At 40.7% G+C, this 19,912-nt stretch overlaps 1 protein-coding gene across 1 annotated transcript; it reads left to right on the forward strand.

Moving 5' to 3' along the window:
• Positions 1–888: 888 nt before the first annotated feature.
• LOC115430205 (neuroepithelial cell-transforming gene 1 protein-like) lies at positions 889–8,252 on the forward strand. Its single transcript, XM_030150118.1, has 9 exons — positions 889–1,189; positions 3,989–4,096; positions 4,217–4,381; positions 4,839–4,901; positions 5,151–5,324; positions 5,432–5,689; positions 5,794–5,964; positions 6,202–6,388; positions 6,494–8,252. The coding sequence occupies exons 1-9, from the start codon at positions 1,097–1,099 to the stop codon at positions 6,952–6,954; spliced, it is 1,680 nt and encodes a 559-aa protein (XP_030005978.1). The 5' UTR covers positions 889–1,096; the 3' UTR covers positions 6,955–8,252.
• Positions 8,253–19,912: the final 11,660 nt, after the last annotated feature.

Genomic DNA, 19,912 nt, shown 5'->3' on the forward strand with positions numbered 1-19,912 from the left:
TCCATCAGGCCTAACACCTCCATTACATCTCTGTGAATTTTTGCAGCAGCTGCTAAAGTGTGTCCAGTGTGTGGCCTCAGGTGAGATTGTATCTCAGCCCTCATGTTCTTCATGTGGGTACACATTCTGAGTGGGAAAAAAATCCACAGTTTTGATTTCACCCCTCACATGAGTCTTTTGTCTTGTAGTGAAACTGGTAATCATGCTGTCCCCTATAAGACCAATCAACATATGGGTGGCAGTTGTACCCCACCCCCAGCGGTGCTCAATACACAGGTTTCAGTTTTAACATCTGGCTGAGTGTGTCACAGAACCCCACTATTGATATTCTAATTGATCACTTCACCCCCACTTCTTCTAATGCAACTGATAAAAGCTGTTACAGAAAGTATTAGAGGCAGTCATCCATGGAGCAGAAAGTACTTTGATTAACGAACAAGGAGAGATTAGATAACAGTTGTATTTTGTAGATTTACAGTATGCTAATCACAATTTAGTTTCAAGATTTCATTGCCTGAAACATTTCTCTTGACATAGTTAAATATGATCTTGCGCACAATGTGAAGGAAGATTGCCCAAAATGTCTGTACAAATTACTGCGCTCATAAAGTGCCACATCAAGCTTTTAGAACTTCAACCCATTTTTCTGAGAAAATGTCACCCTCATGACAGTTGTTTGTGTAAAGTCTGTTTAGCCATAAACTTTACCCGTGATCTTAAAAATTCTTACTACTGTTTTCACTCTGACTGCATGGTTCAACAGAGCCTGCGGGCTCCTTCTCCTCACTCCCGAGTAAACCAATCCTGCCTCATTTACAGTCATGAGGGCTGAGCAGAGACTTGTCCCTCCCCTGTCTGCACTGCTGATATAAAGCCCTCCCTCCCTCAGTCCACCTCAGACCAAAGTTTAGAAAGTGTGAGTGAGGGAGACCTTCACAAACCCCGTCCCATTAGGGAAGGAGAAGAAGAAACGGGGGAAGGTGTATTTATTTATTTAAGTCATTTTTTGTTACTTTTGTACTTTTTTCTCTGATGTGGATTACTTGGAGCTGACACGCCAGGATTAAAAGAGGATATTGTGTTTTTATTGAAAGCTATGGTGGCTTACGATGAACTGGGTAGCTTGGTGCCTATCAAACGGACTCTGCAAGTGATAGACTACCAGAACCAAGCCAACAAAGAGTCAGAGGTGAGATGCAAAAATACACAACAATGGTGTTGGTACGTGATACTTGAAGCGTGTTTGGCAGCTGTCTATGTCTTTTAGTAAATGTTTGACCAGAACTCATTTAGATGAAGTCATATCTATGTCAGATTGTGAGTGAATCATCACCCAACCCTAACTTTTATCTTGCTTGGACACAGTGTTTGTTTATGTCATCTTATTTGCTCTGTGAGTGGAGACTTTGTACTTTGTGTTAAGCAACTGAAGAACAATGCTGGAGATACTGGCTAACCTGGAATAGTTAATGATTGGATTGCACTGAATTTTTGTTGTAGTAAACATTGCAATGCCCCCCTGGAGAGTTGTGTATTACCCATCTCCCCCTTCTTTTAAATGTGCATCTCTGCTGTTTTGGTGTGATACTGAGACGGAGAAACACCACAAACAGTGACGCAGCAGGGAGTAAGCACTCAGTTAACATCCCTGCATCCCCTCAGCTCAGTCCCATCTGGGAATAATTTACATTTGACCTGTGGCTTTTGATGCCAGCATAGAAAAGTTAAACTCTCATGGCAATTTAATAGAACAGCCCAAAGCTGCAATCACAACTAAACACACTTGAGCTGTGGAACCCAGGTGTGCTCTCTCTGTTAGTAAAAGGCAACTGCAGATTCTCTTCCTTCCCCCTTTTGGAGGTTTTGAGGTTCTTCTCCAAAATGTGGCCTTACTGACCGTAAACTGTTGGATAAAGGAGAAGTGCAGGCACAATTCAAGAAGTGAATGTTTTTCTCACAGAATTTCACATGTGAGACACCCTTTGGTCTTAGTGGGTTTCTCCTGTGACTTACTGATGACCTCAGCCCTTTCATTTATGGTCTGCCTGTTCTGTTCTCAGCACCTATCAGCTCAAGCTGTGCTGTAATCGCAGGGACACATCTGGGGTATTTACTCATGGCCCACACGAGGTTACATCAAAGGCTAGTTGCAAGACAGGCGTTTCTGGGATCCCTGACATTCACATGGTTGTAATCTAGGGATTTCGAGGTTAGGGTTTTGGGGAGTGCAGCACACATGCTGCTGCTGGAAATGTGAGCGGCCGTCCTTGTGGGTCGTTGATGATGATGAAAGTTATTCACAGCAGCAGCACAAACCCCGGATCTGTCTGGTTTCCTGAAGTGAGCCAGACGCTCGCTTACTCTGCGGAGTTCCAGAGTTAAACTGCCAGGAATAGCAACTTTCCCTGTCTGCCTGCACAGTTTCACTTTACAGCAGATACACAAAGAGTAGGACTAGTGGCCTTTTGTTATTTTGGGGCCAGTCCCCAAAGGACAGGAAGAGGACAATGGCCCTCCAACCTTTCCAATATTGACTTTGGAAACCCCCACCCCTACAACTTTTGGTGTTTGTCTTTATTTCCTCTGCATCACTTTTAAGACTGTTACATGTAATATGGCTCTGCTTTACCCTTCCAGCAAAGGACACGTTCTCAAGGCTGTTGTTCTGGTCTTAAGTTGTGACCCTGACCGAAGCAGGCTGTGTCTCAACTACAACCACAGCAGCAGCTCACAGGCCACATTAGACTGAGCCAGGATCTGTTGCACAGCTGTGTCTGCAGGGCCTGGAGCCTCAAAGGCTGCTCTGTTTCCCAGATATGCTGAGCCAAAGCAAAATCCTATTTGGTCTGAGTCAGGAGAAAATATGAGCAGCTTCTAGTAGTGCAGTATTCATTTTCAGTGAGCAAGGCCTTATTAGTGTGAAGTGCTTAAATGTGAAATGTTTTTTAAGGAGTGCATATTCTAGAAATGTGTGATTATGTCTATTTCATCTTGCCATGCTTTGTGGACTGAAGGCTCCGTGGGCTGAAATCATTACCTCTTTGATTTCTGCTGCCTGTTGTTCTTGGCGAACAGCCAAGCAGCTCTCTCCTTTCTCCCAGCCTCAAGGCTAAAGGAGGAGGGGAGTCACCTGGCCCAGGTGTAGTGCTACTCTCACGCAAGGCCTGCTGAAGAACCTGTCTCAACTTGCAGACATAAAGACTGCTGTGAACCCCCTGCGACGCTGCACTCTGTAAACACTGAGGGGATGGATTCACTGTCTGTTTATGACTGCTCCTTTCCCCCAGTTCACTGCACAGGTGGTCTGTTTCGCTGAACAGTCCTGACATACTGTCCTATACTGCTTTGTTACTGCGGGAAAAGCAGTTAAAGAGCTGCAGCAATCAGGAAGCTTTTATCTCCCACTGTTACTGTAGTGGAACAAATTCACTCCAAGTGGAGCTGGAGCTGTTGCCAGGCCCGATAGGCAAGTTGCTTAGTGTTTGTTGGGAGGGGAGTTGAACAGCTGAGAATAAGGTCCCGTGCATTCCTGGCATTCCTCCAAGCCCCCTTCCCCTCCAGATCAGCAGTCAGAAAGGGTCTTTGTGCTCAGTGGGCTGGCCGGCCCAAGTCTCTTCACATGATGGAGCCAACAGCTGCTCGGGCTGCTTCCTCCTCCTCATCGCTGCCGAGTCGGCACAGTATCTCAGTGTCCGCTGGTCCGCCAGTCTGTCTGTCTGTGGCTCGATCTCGGCTCCAGCTACTCCTATTTCCTCGCCTCAAAGCAGGGAGTGGAGTCAATTATGAGGATTTATGACTTAACTTGACATTTTTTGTCACAAGGAAGTCACAAGGGAGTGTCTGGACTTACTGCTGAGGTCTCACAGTTGGCATAACCAATTGATTTGTTCTGTGCAAATGTACAGAGCATGTTAAGATTTTCTTTGAGATGAGCTATAGAAAAATTGCCTGACTAATCTCTATTTCCTATTTTGCTTTGCTTCCTCAGGAACCCAGCAACAAGCGTGTCCGTCCTCTCGGCAGGGTGACGTCGCTAGCCAACCTCATCTCTCCGGTAAAGAATGGGGCCGTCCGGCGCTTCGGCCAAACCATCCAGGTGAGCACCGTGACTCTCCACAAACAGGAGACACCTCAGGTTCAACTGTTTTACATGCTGCATTAAGAAGCTTGTAATTGCAACATGTCTGACAACTGGGGTTTCCTGTTTCATCAACAGGCCTCATTCCGGGGTGATGGAAAGTCGCCGGGCGTGCCCCAGAAGCCTTGCAATAAGGCAGCGGCCCCCACCCCGCCCAAAAGGAGGAACAGCACGTTGTGGTCAGAGACGCTAGATGTCCACCAAAAGGGAACCTTCTCCACCAAAGAAATTAAGAGACAAGAGGTGAGGATCAGCACTGACAAGAAAGGAGGAAACAAGAACAAAAGTGCAGCTGTAGACAGATGAATGAGAAATCCAGACAGCAGTCTACCAGACCAGTTTCACATGTCACTGTAGTATTTGTGTCAGTCTAGATGGGTCTAGAAAACCATCCAGGGCTCATTTCCCACTCCTTGTAGTCTCACATGTACACGATAAGCCAACAAACTGTCGCTCTCCCCATCCTTACCACATACGTCAGACCTTTTAACCAACTGTCAGAAGCTATAAACTTCTAAATACAGAAAGCAACAAGAAAGGCCAGACTGGGGGGAGAAAACAGCCAGATCTCATCGTTGACCTCAGTCATTTGGCACCAGTATAGGTGTAGGTGTAGTCTAATGGATACTGGTTGTAATGACACCTTGATTCATGTGTTTTGCTTAAAAAGTATCTCTCTGTTCCTCCTCCCTTTGTTCAGGCCATATTTGAGCTGTCTCGTGGAGAACAGGACCTGATTGAGGACCTCCAGCTTGCACGCAAGGTTTGTTCTTTTAAACCTCTGAGGCAGTGGGAGTACATATAAAGCAAACAGATTAAATCAAAGTCTGGCAGGCCTTCCACACAGTCAAGCCAGGAACTATAAAAAGAAAGGAATTATTCTGTTGTCTTTTGCTTGTTCCCTAATACCTCCTCACTAGGCTATTCTTAGTATCCACCTCCTTTTGGCTTGCATGATTAAAATAAGAGTGGGGTTGTTATTTGACCGTTTTGGCTCTGTTCCTGTCCACAGGCGTACCACGACCCAATGCTGAAGCTCTCCATCATGTCCGAGGAGGAGCTGACTCATATCTTTGGCAACCTGGATGCCTACATCCCTCTACATGAGGACCTGCTGGCACAGCTCTCAAAAGCCACTGGTCCAGATGGGACAGTGGGGCAGATCGGACAGATTGTTGTTAGCTGGGTAAGTGTCCGCTAATTTCCAGTAGCTCCTATTTAAAGTTCTTTTGTTAACCTATCTCTGTGTCCAGTAACGAAGGCAGAACTCATTAAAGTACTACTCTCTTGCAGCTCCCCAGACTTAACGCCTACAAGGACTACTGCAGCAACCAGTTGGCAGCCAAAGCTCTGCTAGACCAGAAGAAGCAAGACCCACGGGTGCAGGACTTCCTGCAGCGTTGCCTGGAGTCCCCTTTCAGCCGGAAGCTGGATCTGTGGAGCTTCCTGGACATCCCACGGTCCCGCCTGGTCAAGTACCCACTGCTGCTCAAAGAAATACTGAGACACACTCCATCAGAGCACCCGGACACTGCCAGCCTGGAACAAGCTGTAAGTCAAGGATGCATCACAAATACCCAAGAAACGAAAATTTTATTAAAAGCTGTCATCCGAAAACTGGGTTGATGCTAATCATTCACTTTTTGTTGACTTAGATCACCGTCATCCAGGGCGTTCTGTCTGACATCAACATGAAGAAGGGAGAGTCAGAGTGCCAGTACTACATCGATAAGCTGGAATATCTAGACGACAGGCAAAAGGACCCACGCATGGAACAGTGCAAGAGTCTGCTGTGTCATGGAGAGCTTCGTAATAAGAGCGGAACGGTGAGCAAAACACACACATTTCCTGTCATTAACACTTTGTCTCAACACACATCAACAAAAGCCTTACACTGCATATAAGGCCATTACAATTAACTTATGACTAAACTAACTAACTTTATGATGTCTGGCAACTGTAAATAAGACTAAATTTGTAATTAAGGAAAGTTTAAAGGCTACATATTTTATTAATAAGTAATGTTCTTGTTGTAAATGTTTGTATTTGTTGCTTCCTTCCAGAAGCTGCATGTGTTCCTGTTCACCGAACTGCTGGTTCTGACCCGTCCTGTCACCAGGAACGAGCGTCAGTGCTTCCAGGTTTATCGACAGCCAATCCCAGTGCAGGATCTGGTGTTGGAGGACCTGCAGGATGGAGACGTCAGAATGGGCGGCTCCTTCCGAGGGGCGTTCAGCAACGCAGACAAAGGTGAGGGTCGTTTAAAACTTCAAAACCTGTTGAAATGTAGTTTATTTTTTATATTTTAACAAATATTTCATGGAATTAACCTCATTTATTCTTCTTTTTGTGCAGCCAAGAACATTTTCCGTGTTCGTTCCCAAGACCCGAGCCAGGCCCAGTCCCACACGCTGCAGGTAAACGATGTTTTCCACAAGCAGCAGTGGCTCAACTGCCTCCGCAGCGCCATTTCCGTCCACCAGCCGCTCAGCGAGCCCAGCACCCCCAGCCTGTCGGGGACCGACGCCCGCTCCAAGCGCCGCCCTTCCTCAGTGTCTGCCATCGTCCACATGGAGGAGACCGATGAGAACTGCCCACAGCCGACCTCTCAGTCTGCTCCTAGCTCTCCATGCAGCAACCCCGACCCCAGTCCCACCACCACCTCCCCTTCATCCTGCTCACCTTCCTCCTCCTCGTCATGTTCGTCAACATCGTCATCATCTTCATCACCGCTTTCCTTCCCTACATCACACAAATCCAAAAAGGACAAGAAGTCGCTGTGTTCTTTAGGGAAGCGGAAAGAGACGATGGTTTGAAACGAGGCAGGAGAAAATGGACTCCTGGTTGGACATTTTGTTTTTGTACATACGAAACGGCGCAAAAGAAGCGTGGGACTTGTATTTATGTGTGTCTGCGTGCGTGCGTATTATTACAACAGTGTTCTGCATTACTGTCCTCTTCGGCAGCTATTTACATTACCCCTCCATTCAAGTGCATCCCACAGAGACACAGTATTCTGCAGAGACGTGCACGACTTTCACCGGCTCTGAAAGAAAGGGAGGAATGACAAAACACATATACACTTTTCATATGTGTGTTTGTTGACTTCTTGAAGATAGAGGTGGTGCATCCAATCATGTTTACTCTTAAATTGATATTTAAGCATTATTTTAGACATTGTGGGGGTAATGAAAGTTTTACATTTTTATATTTTAAAATGTAGTATTTTTTTAGGTATCATAAAGCAGCACTGTTTTAGCTTTTAGGTGAAGTTATTTTAAATTCTGAGCATGTCAAATGGGCAAGAATGGAAATGAATCCCCTAAAAAAAGTTGAGATGTATCATACAAAGCTACAAATTTTTTCTGTAAAAGTTTTTCGATTTATCGTAGGTCTTATTTTTATACATAATACATTCCTGCAATGACAGATGGTAGCATCCGGACACTATTTTATTTTATTTTTTGCATTTATTGCAGTCAGAGGCATTAATATAAATCCATTCACAGTGGAGCATTTATTACTCCCAGTTGAATATGACTATAAGAAATCATCAGACGACAAAATCACATCAGAGAAGAGCTGTGGAATTTTGTTAAACACTAAATTTTGAACTGAGCCATGTTGGTTTTTTAAAAAAGCTGACTCTTCCAAATGAAACCAATCACTTTTCAGTGTAGCATCTTGCATGGAGCTTTAGTTGTGGACACTTCTTGTACCAGTAGAGGCAGCAGGATGTATTTACCTGTCCAGACAGATGGGACAGTTAAATGTGTACAAGACTGTTTGAGGAAAACAAAGATTGTCTGAAGGCTGAAGAGCAAAAGAGAAAGGATGGAAAAGCTGAGTTTTTGAATGGAAATGTATTGTCGGTGCAAGATGTTTAACTCCATCAACGTTTTGTTTAAGTTGATGTGATCTCTTGCTTAATGATGGATAAAATCAAGTGAGTGTTGATGAAGGAGAAAGTACGTAGGGGAAGGGAGATGAAAAATGAGGTTTGTGTATGTGCATAAGAGACTATTGTTGTTAAAGGAAAAACAAGAGAAGATAAAGGGCTGAACTGTATGTAACTAAAAGAACAATAAAGATCTGTGTAAGATTTGCATCTGAATTTTCAGTTTCATGTCTTCTGTTTTGACTTATCTGTCTGAAAAATAGATACTGCACGTTTTCTTTGCTGTGCCAGGTCATATGACTCACACCTCTCTGAAGGAGGAGTGCTCCAAATGAAAAGACAAGGAGATACCCACTGATTTATGGCCAAGCTTAATTCTTAACTAAACAGTCGGTTCCATACAGGTGCCAAGGAAAATATTTCCAGTGTAGGAATTACTCTGGATTTGGTTTTTCAACCGGCGACATCTCCGCCTGGTCCCATTTTGAGAGAACGTATTTGTTGACAGAGTTTTTAAATAAGGTAACGCCTCACGATCTTTCCATTTGGAAGACCTGACAAATGGTCCACAAGAGCCTCTCGAACGTTTTTTACAAACACACTGGGCTTAAAGGATTTAAGACTGGCAGGGCTGCTCCGTTCATCCCGCTGTATGGAGGAGATAAAATAAAGAGTTCCATTTCAGCCATCACGGCGAGATTTTTGCAGTGCAAGACATTGAGTCGTTGGAGCGAGGCACAATTTCTTCCCTTTAATTTGTCTACTTGGCAGAATCTAGAGTCGCTTGTGATTTTATTGAGCACTGGCCTCATGTCTGACTCTAAAACATTCTCCAAACATTCACTCATGCTCTCCACACTGTCGCTCCTTTACTTTAATGGACCTTTACCAGCAGTAGAGGAAGTGGTAGTGTGGATTGTTACGACGGTAAAGAAACAGTCACAACTTTTGGACTTTTAGTAGGTGACTTCAAGTCCTTAATGCAGTGGTTCCTAAACTTTTTTGGCTCGTGACTCCATTTTAACATCACAAATTTCTGGCAACCCCAGACATTCAAAACGGAGAGATTTTCTTCTTTCTTCTTTCTTTCTTAAATTAATTTGTTTTTGATCATGTAATAGTTTACTGTACTATGTTACAAATAAATGTTAATTTTAGAGGACATTTAGGTTATATAGCGTATATAATGCACCTTTTTGGTGTTTGCTTCTCAGTTTCTCTTGGAGATGTCTTAGTAGGGCCATGTGTGTGAAGAAATCTTTCCCTTCTCTGTTCGGTCCGGTTTTCTGACTGTGACTGTCCAGGCAGGTTGAAGTGTAGTAAAGCACGCGGTCACATGATCGGGTCGATCAAGATATGCCCTCTCAGATATTATATCCTGCATTTTATTTATTTTATTACGACAAGTGTTTTAATTGTGCTGCAATATATACTGAATCATTAAAAATATATTTATCAGTAATTTTTTTTTCATCAATTACTAGAAAATTCAGGTAACCCCATTTGAATTCCAGGCGACCCCAAGGTTGAAAAACACTGCCTTAATGACAAGGCCTCGACAAAACTAAAGGAGTTAGAGCATCTGAATGACCTACAAAGGAAGATTCAGCTTTAATACTAAGTGTTTCTGATTGCAGTGAACACATATGGATGAATTACCATATAACACAGACTTTCAAAAGACATTTTACCACATGAGAAATGGAGGAATTATATACTTTCACTTTAAGACTTTATAGAAGTAACTACAAAGCTATGGATACACTACTAACACATGTGACTCTTCTTAAACTCTCTTTTTGTGCTTTTCTCTGCTCGGCTGGAGGGATCACTGTTCCCCATATGAGCTGAGGGACTCTACAAACTTGCATAATAAGTCAGTGTAGATTTGTCACTTCGAACAACCCCTGTCACTCTCACATTTTCATCTGATGTATTGTTAATAGGAAAATACTAATTATCGCATCTTTGATGTTGCAATGTTTGTATTTATTGCCTTTACTGAAACAGTCTTGGACGTCTTTGCCAGATTAGAGGAATTTGCAGCTGTTTGCGGCTTTAAGCAAAAATGTATTCAGTATATGATGGTTTGAGACTAAATAATAGCTATCAAACCTTTTTTTTTTGCCATTACAATGAAAGAACATGTGCTACAGTTTAAACCTTTTGCTGAATGAAACCCTACTGAGTATTCACATTGAGTAACTGAGATGGATTTGAAGATACCACAAACTCCACGAGCTGCTGTTGCGTAACAGTTTTATTCTGATTGGGGTTTTACACTTTATGTAACAAACACATGCTTTTAACCAGGGCCAAAATTCTGTTTTGAACTTAAATAGCAAAAGAAGACGCAGACATAAACTCTCCAGAAGTCTCTGTGCATCGTACCAGAAACTTCTCTCAGCAGCTGAGGTGTGCTATTGAAAGAGCAGCAGACTGGATGATTGACAGATGCAAACAGCTGAGCCTGCTGTCAGTGATCCGTCAACGCCACATCCTTTGACACTCATCTCCCTCCTCCAAAAACATCCACAAACACTCCCTGTCCGCTACAAACTGCCTTCAGCTCCATCATCTGTGGCTGCAGGTGTCAAGAAACACTCACCACGGACTGAACGAAATGGAGGAAGCAGAAGGTTCCCACACTGTTTCGACTCACGCAGCCCATTTCCTTATTACTAAATAGGACTTTAACAAGAATGTGGAAGTGACACGTAATACTGAACTTTTTGACAAATGTAACAATGAACTCAGATGAATTAATTCAAAGCTGTTACAGTTCTGGAAATGAAATGCACATTTTCAGGAACTAAATCCATTGATAGCTTTTTCTGGCTTTTGTTTCAAGACATTAGGTCATTTCTGTATGCTGCAATATAGAAACCACTATACATCTACAGTTTCCGGAGCATGTGTTTCTCTATCATTATACAGAACTGACTCATCTGAAAGTTGTGGATTCACTTCTGAGAAATGGTTGAATTTTATAAACACAGAAGAGCTGCAGTTTTTGGAAGCTCACCAACACTTAGTTTTCAGTATATGAAATCTGAGATTGTGTGGATAATGACAGATATGACCAAATATGGTTTAGTAAACCCAAAAATAGTTGCAGGGTCTTTTGTAATAATGTCCAAAATGCTTTTTTATTGCTTTTTCTAAAGGAGCAGTTTGGCATGTAAGGAAATATTTCAATCTGCCTTCTAGTCATAAGACGCAAAGATTGATACACATCTAATATCTGTGGGGAAGTCTGGAGCCAGGGGCCCAAAAGCTGAGCATGTAGCTGATCATGGAGCTGTGATAATCACCGCCTAACTGTTAATGCACAGAAACAAGTGCTTAAAACGTAACTGGTTACAATGGAAAGATTAAAAGTTAAGAAAGAAACAGTTGCACAGTGATAAAGGTCAAACAAAACCAAACAAAGGTGAAAATGTCAGTGGTGTTTCATGGGTGCACATGGCATTTAGCATTTAGTAGCAAACATTAGCATGCTAAAAGGTAACTGCAAATATTATTTTTGTAGCATCAGTTTTTATGGCTGATAATATGTGCATTAACAACATAACAATGAAATCTATAAACGTAATTATCACAATGGTTTTGTCCAGTACAGGAATATCACTGCTCGCTGCTTGGAGATGTATTTAGCAGCTAAATGAGCTCAGACAGTATTTAAACTACCCTGTATCTGCAAGCTTTGGATGAAACTGCAAACACAAAGGTCGACAAGCAAGGACGCCATTGACGAAAACAGCCGCAGAAACGTGACCAAAGTCAAATGAGCATGTAGACGGAAGCATACAGTATTTCATGAAGAAAACAGGACAGTGGCAATTGTTAAAGACCCTCTGTCAGTGCATTCATTGAAGACCATGTGGGCGATGAATGGTCCATGCATGGTAAAAAGGCCACGCAGCCCCACACACAGGGGGATAATATAACAGAGTAACTGTCTGTGAGATTAACATGCAAACACGCGAGGGCCTTCAAACTGTGTGGTTTCTGTAGACAGTTTGATGCAGATGTATCACTTAAATCCAACAATATCTCTTTTATTACCAGTGGGTAAGATGCTGGAAGGCACTGGAAACTCCCTGGATATGAAGCTTTAAGATCAGTTTACCAAATCCACACCCACAACCAATAACACAATAAGCTCTGCACAGAATATGACTACAGGGCTTCAGGCAACCTTAAAAGACTAGAGGTCAGATAGGTTCACGGCACCCCCCCATCACAACCTGGACTTTATGTTTATGTCAAAATACACTCAGTCGGACTCGTCCTGACAGACCAGGAGCACATTCAGTCATCACTCACACTCCGCCAAAAGGAACTGTCAACTCAATGTGCTTTTTCTCACAGACAAATCTCACCTTAGTCTCTGGGATTTCCTTTTGCCTCAGGAGATGACATGTGTGGGTGGGTAAGAAAAACACAAAAAACAACTAATGACTCAGTAAAATATACATTTATTTTTTAAAAGATAGTAGAAATGATTGATTCATCACAAGGACAAAAGCAGGCAGTTTGTGTCTGAGTTGTACCTGTTATAACAGAGGCTTGTTTATTTAACCAAAGTGTACTTTTAACAGTCGGAGCCACATGGAACAGTGTTAGAACGCCAATAAAATCTCTTCTAATTACCGTATGCCATCAGACAGCCAATGTAAAGGTGCAAAGACAAAAGTCCATTCTGATGTTTCAGTACATTTCAGACATTCAAAAGATTTCTATTATTCAAACTTTTAGTTGAATTAAACTTTAGAGTATTTCTATTGTTTTCAGATGTTAGATGTTAGTTTGGTAGAGTGAGGATATTTCTACCAGTGTTTTTCTACAACTTTAAGTTTTGGTTTTACTTAAACCACCTTTTACTGCTGGTCAAAGCAGACGGCCACAAAGCCAAAGCCTGGTTCTGTCAGAGTATTTTCCCTTCTATAAAGGAAGTTTTTCTTCCTGCTGTCGCCCTGGGCTTGAATGTTGAGGTTTTGCTGAGCCTCCTCTCAATCACATTTGTATGCAGTGCCTTGAGATAATCATGTATGTGTAACTGAACTCAACTAAATTACAAAAAAAAAAAAAAAAGTCCTAGTGTCTCATCACTTTCCTCTTTTTTAGTGTTTCATGTCACCAGCCTAAACAATCAGAGGCATTAGTCACACATATTATATCCACCATACTGAATAATTCACTAATGCACTAAAGGAACATGTAGGTGTTAAACATCATTTCATTGATCCTTAAAACACAGATTTATCCCATAAAGACCCAAACATCCATCGTCGACCAAAAGCATCTATCTAACTGGTGATCCACTAATCCTATCAACACATGTAAATAATTGGCGTAAAATACACTTATTCTTCTTTTCATGGTCATCAGATGTGACCCATTTGGACATTCAAAGGCTCTGTAGTTATTGTGGAAACATCGTCATCTTCTACAACATTAATTCACCAGTAAAACCCATCTAGTTGGATCAATGACAGTGGATGGACACACTGGGTTTAAGTTCAGTTAATGATATATTTTAGTGAAAAAGTCACTATTTCTTCATTTTTTGTCTGTTTTGATATAATAACCTTTAAAGGTCCCATATTATGCTATTTTTCAGTCACGTCATATAGGTCTCAGAAGCCCAAAAACATAGTATTTAAGTTTGTTCGCCCCAAAATCATCCTTTGTCCGGAGTTTCAGCGGTCGAAAAAGTCACTCTCACCTGCCCTCCTCAGAACAGGCTGTTTCTGGGCCTGCTTCCGGGTATGCAAATGAACGCATCTGTCCACGCCCACTCCCCCTCCCCTCTCTGGGAGAGGACGCAGCTTAAGCTAACGGTACTACGCGCAAATGTTGACTGTGAAGCCATGGCTCGTTGGGACGCAGTAGTTCAGCCATACCAGTTCGACCCAGAGTCTGACCCAGAAGGAGAGGCTCCTGATGAAGTCCCGACACTGCGGCTGCAGCAGGACGTTTGTGTTAACGGGAACGCAAACGTTAGCAGCAGTAACCGAGCTATGTTAGCTGCCATGCTAACGTTAGACGTACACATCAACAACCACCAGCTTATCCGTAATGTAGGGTTATGCAGTAAAGATACAAAAAAATGATCAGAACTTACATCTCCCACACTTGTACTTGGGTCACGAAGCGTTGGTACTGCGTCCTTCTTGATTCGGAGTCTTTGTGCTAAGCCGGAGCTGTATGGGCCCATGTTAAAAAAAACACTTGTCCGTGAAATGCCGGGCACACACATACAAGCGTTTGGGAATGTTGTTTGGTACATGACCATCACAGATAGAATCCAGCCACTTTTTACGGAGAGGCTCGGAAGTGGGGAGCAAAAATAAACTTTCGTGTTGGTGTGTGCAGCCAACAACACCACAACTTGCGTGTCTCGCCTTCGCCATGTTTGTTGTCCAAGAGGTACTTTGCCAGGATGGGGCTTACCTTTTCATGCAGGGTGGGGGCACAGTCAGGGGGAGGAGTTAAATCCGCTTATGTCGTCATAAGCGGACCCAACTCAAACTCGGCCGTTCGAGCGGACATTTTAACAAAATGTAGTGTAGCAAGGCAGGGAGGAAACAGACAGTTTTCAAATTCGAACCTCATAATGAGGCTACTGCAACACACACTACTATAAGAAAACTTTCACAAAGTGAGATTTGCATAATATGGGACCTTTAAATTTTGGAGTTTTATGAACACCTACATTATCAGTCAATTAAACAAAGGAAAATAGTTGATTTCCACTGGGAAAAAAAGCAAAATTCAGAGGATAATGTAATAAATGGTGATAAATCACTTAGAAAAGGTTAAACACAGAGAAAAATTAATTTGGGAACTGCCACAAAAGTCACACTGGGTCCTTACTGATTAAGATTCTATCACAAATTGTAACTTTATTTTACTTGTGGTGGATGTGATTTTAGTGTCAGTACTCATAATACCAGACTGAGATTGAACTGATCTTAAATGGAAATACCAAATGTGAAGTTGGTAGGTTCAAAAGGTTCAAAACTGGGGTCAGGAACGACCATCAAATATGACAGATTTAGAGATTAAATGTATTGGGGGCGGCTGTGACTCAGGTGGTAGAGCCGGTCGTCCAATAACCGAAGGGTTGGCGGTTTGAATCCTGCTCTGTCCTAGTCAGTCTGTTGTGTCCTTGGGCAAGACACTTCACCCTCCCTGCCTCCAGTGCCACCCACACTGGTGTATAGTGGTCGGAGGGGCCGTGGGCATAGATTGGCAGCCACGCTTCTGTCAGCCTGTCCCAGAGCAGCTGTGGATACAAATGTAGTTTACCACCACCAGAGTGTGAATGTGAGAGTGAATTAATAATGGATTAATAATGTAAAGCGTTTTGGGTGTCTAGAAAAGCGCTATATAAATCCAATCCATTATTATTAAATATGCTCCCAGTTCTGCGTCGTCTTCAGATCCATACCATCTTCGTGGAGGACTGAGTACGGTTGAGACCTACCAAGTGTAAAATTCTGTTCAAATGTGCAGTAGATGTTGAGGCCGGTGTGGACAGACATATGGTTTATACACATGGACCTTATTTCAGGGGGAAGGTAATGAGTAGTTTTACAATCTACCCCCAGAAGACAATTAATATTCCACTACAGTAACAACCCAGAACTGAATTATATATAAAACTTATTGCTCAATTATCATGCAAAATACATTTTTACAGGTAAACACTGTGTTGCTTCACATGAACTCCACTATCATGAACCAAAATGACCTCCAGCTGATAGATACTAATGTTAGCAAAGTTGACTCTTCTACTTTTATTGTAGTTTCTATTCATCAAAAGCTGGATTTTGTTTTAGTCCCTTTCATCATTTCAGTTTAAGACACTGAAATGATGCGTGTGATTCTCCAATCGTCTACAAAAACTCACAAATGTCCAAAAAGATCCAGCTTTACGACAGACTGAATAAGGTTATTCCTGTTGTGAGTTGTGAGTCCCAGTAAACAATCCACAGGCTCAAAGGTAACAAGCCAGTCTTTGTGTATGGTAGTCGAAAGAAAATGTGAAACAAATGTTTACAAGTGTGTGTGAGCTTCAATGAAATGGTATTTATCCTCCAACATATTGCTTTCTGTGTTCGAGGGAGCCTTGAGCTTTCTTTCATTTCCTCTCGAGGAGGCCCTGGGTTTTGCAGACGTGACACAGCGGCTCCTCACTCTGAGCTCACTGAGGTTTTGCTTGGACGTCAGTAATACCAAACTTTTCTAGTGTCTTTTCATGTTGTAAGTCTGTGGGAGTGGGTAATCACTCCTTATATGCTGACATTGGCTGAGGCAAAGTGCGGTGGACAGCAGAAGTGCTTTAAGGGTAGATGACCTGCCAAGACTGGTATAATAACTTACAAACAAGATGGTTATCAAATACTTTCCTCTGAGAGCACACATAGGTTATATTTAGGAAGAATGCTCCTGCTTTGATTTAGCTTTCTCAGTCACGAGAGCCTTCAAAAAGGAACCAGCCCCACATATCATGCATTCACCAACAGATTAGGACCAGGCTAAAATAGTGGTTTGGCAGCCTCTGTGCTTGCCTCATCACATTGACTCAATCTGTCAGGTATGAAAACTCCTCGGGTGAGTGCTTTGTTTTAAAATCTGTCACTGGATTGTTTACTGTTCCCTTCCCCATCCAGGCTTTCAAACATTGGAAACGAGGTTATCTGAGAAAGTGAAGCTAGAGGAAACCCGAGCATCTGAGATTATCTCCGATTGTGCTGAGAGTTCGATACTGTGAACCCCCTTTCTCGCTGCACCGCAACCCATAAATGGTCCTGCAATTTTCCATGTCTGCATTAGGAGCCACAGTTAATTTTCCATGTGAGACGCTCCAGCTACTTCCTGGCTCAGGACCCGTTACAGTACGGTATGATTTCCATAAATATTCTTTCATAGGCCCAGTGGGAATAAAAGTAAGAACATTCCCAGGTAATGGTTCTGGTTATGAAACATTTCTGATGATAGCTCAGACAATCACAACCACTGTCACTGAGAAAGTAGTGTGATAGTTTCTGAGAATAAATCCCAGCATGCATTTTAGCAACAGAGAACAGTTGCATCTTTTTTTTTTTTTTTTTTGTTAACCACCATAACCACTGAAATTGTGCAAATAAGGACAAATATTACTATGTATGAATTAATAAAACCAGAAATAGTTGATCGGTCATTTGTCATCATTCACAAAATGGTTTGTTTAGTTTTTTTCTTTAATGGACCAGTTTGGCATGTGAGAAAATATTTGATTTAAACTGCCTTCTACTCATTAGATGCAAAGATTGATATCCACTAATATCTACTAGGAAGCTGAGCATGCAGTTATAATAATCACTTCCTGACTTTGGTGTTTCTGCACAGACACAAGTACTCCAAGAGCATTAGCAACAATATTGAGAGCAGAAGTCAGTGCACAGAAAAGACAAGTTGGACAATTAGAGTGTCCCACAAACCCAACCAATGTAAAGGTGAGGATGTACTGAACATGCTGTAGCTCTGTGCAACATGTTGAGCACTAACTTTAACTGATAAAGACCTGGTGTTACTTTTGTGGCAGTTCCCAAATGAATTTTTCTCTATATTTAACCTGTTTTAAATGATTTATCACCATTTATTATAATATTATCCTCTGTATTTTGCATTTTTTAGTGACAATCATTTGTTTTCATGTATTTAATTTACTGATTGTGTAGATGTTCATGAAAGTTCAGATAAAAGTTGAAGGTTATTATATTAATTAACAGAGAAAACTGAAGAAAAAGTGACTTTTTAAGCAAAGATACCAGCTTATCTCTAAATTGAGCATAAAACCAAATATCTACGTCCACTGTCATTTATCAAACTCCATGATGAATCAATGTTATAGAGCAGGGGTGTCAAACTCATTTTACTTCAGGGGCCATATTCAGCTAAATTTGATCTGAAGTGGGCCGGACTAGAAAAATAATAACATAATAACCTATAAATAATGACAACTCCAAATTTTTGTCTTTGTTTTAGTGTAAAAAAAAAACAAAACATTAAATTATCAAAAATACTTACTTTTACAAACTATCCACAAAAAAAAAAACCCTGAAAAAACTGAAATTTAAATTAAAAAACGTAAGAAAATTTAGTGCAGTTGTAACAATATTATTCCTCAATTTATCATGTCTACATGTGCATTATGGATCAGATCTACAAAGACACTAAGCACTAAGGAACAGGCATAAAAATTGTTAAAATTGTGCTTAATTTTCTTTAGACATTTTAGGTTGTTCATATCTGTTCATGTTATTCACATTTTAGTGTTACAGGATAGTTTGTAAATGTAAATATTTTCATAATTTAATGTTATTTTTTGCACTAAAACAAAGAGGAAAAATTTAAGTTGTTGATTCTAGATTTTTTTTTTTTTTGGCTTAATTCAAGGTTTGTTTTTTTTTACTTAACTGAAGATTTTTAATTTTTTTTTTGCCTTAATTCAAGATTTTTTTTACTTAATTGATTTTTTTTTTTTTTTTTTTTTGGCTTAATTGAAGATTTTTTTTACTTAATTGAAGATTTTTTTTGGCTTCAAGATTTTTTTATTTTTTTTTTACTTAATTGAAGATTTTTTTTGGCTTAATTCAAGATTTTTTTGCTAAATTTGAGATTTTTTTTTTTTTTTTTTGCTTAATTGAAGATTTTTTCTTAACCTAATTGAAGATTTTTTTTGGCTTGATTGAAGATTTTTTTTTTTACTTAATTGAAGATTTTTTTGGCTTAATTCAAGATTTTTTTTTTTACTTAATTGAAGATTTTTTTTTTTTTTTTTGACTTAATTCAAGATTTTTTTTGCTAAATTTCAGATTTTCTTGGCTTAACTGAAGTTTTTTTTTTACTTAATTGAAGATTTTTTTTTTTTTTACTTAATTGAAGATTTTTTTTACATTTTATTTATTTATTTTTTTTGGCTTAATTCAAGATTTTTTTCCTTAATTCAAGCAAAAAAATTTTTTTGCTTAATTCAATGAGGCTGTGGAATTTTTTGCACTTGGCAAAAACATCCCAGGGGCCGAACTGGCATTTGGCCCCCGGGCCGCATGTTTGACACCCCTGTTATAGAGGATGACAGTGTTTCCACGTTCACTACAGAGCCTCTGAACGTCCAAACTGTTCATATCTGATGACCATGAAAAGATGACAGACTGCATTTTACACCAGTTATTTACATGTTATGAAAGCTTTAGTGTTTCATTTTAGATCAGTAGATGATTTTGGTGGCCAGTTGCTCTTTGGGCCTTTATGGGTTAAATTTGACCAAGTTCACTGCTTTAGATGATATGAACATAGTACTTGTTTATTTTTTTCCAATCGTGTCTCTGCACTTCACTGGAGTTATTTTAAGTGAAGTCACCAGTGCAGTGTTGTCATGACTAAACAGACACAATTACTAAAAGAGGAGAATTTGATTTTTCCTTATAAGGTCAGGATTCAGAGACCTCAAAGCAGTACTTGATTAAAGGACTGAAAGGACTTGATTTATGATGAGTTTTTTATCAGGACTTAGACTATATCTATTTTAAGGTCAAATGTCGTTGCGCTAAGCTCTTTAATGCCACGCACGTCAATGTATTCTTCAGGATCAATGTGGGTAAACTTGACCTGATTTTTGAACATTATATAACAGACTTATGTAAACTATTTGATGGGCTGATCAAACTTTGTTGAAAAATTAATTGCAGGTTGTAGTTTTACAGCTTTTGGACAATCCCAACTCATAGCATTAAGGTGAGAACATAGTTTTTATGGGATCAACATGTTATATAAGGCACATTGAGAGTACTGCGCATGTGTGTGTTTTATACAAAGAT

Source organism: Sphaeramia orbicularis, chromosome 12, assembly GCF_902148855.1.
Source record: "Sphaeramia orbicularis chromosome 12, fSphaOr1.1, whole genome shotgun sequence".
NCBI lineage: Eukaryota > Metazoa > Chordata > Actinopteri > Kurtiformes > Apogonidae > Sphaeramia > Sphaeramia orbicularis.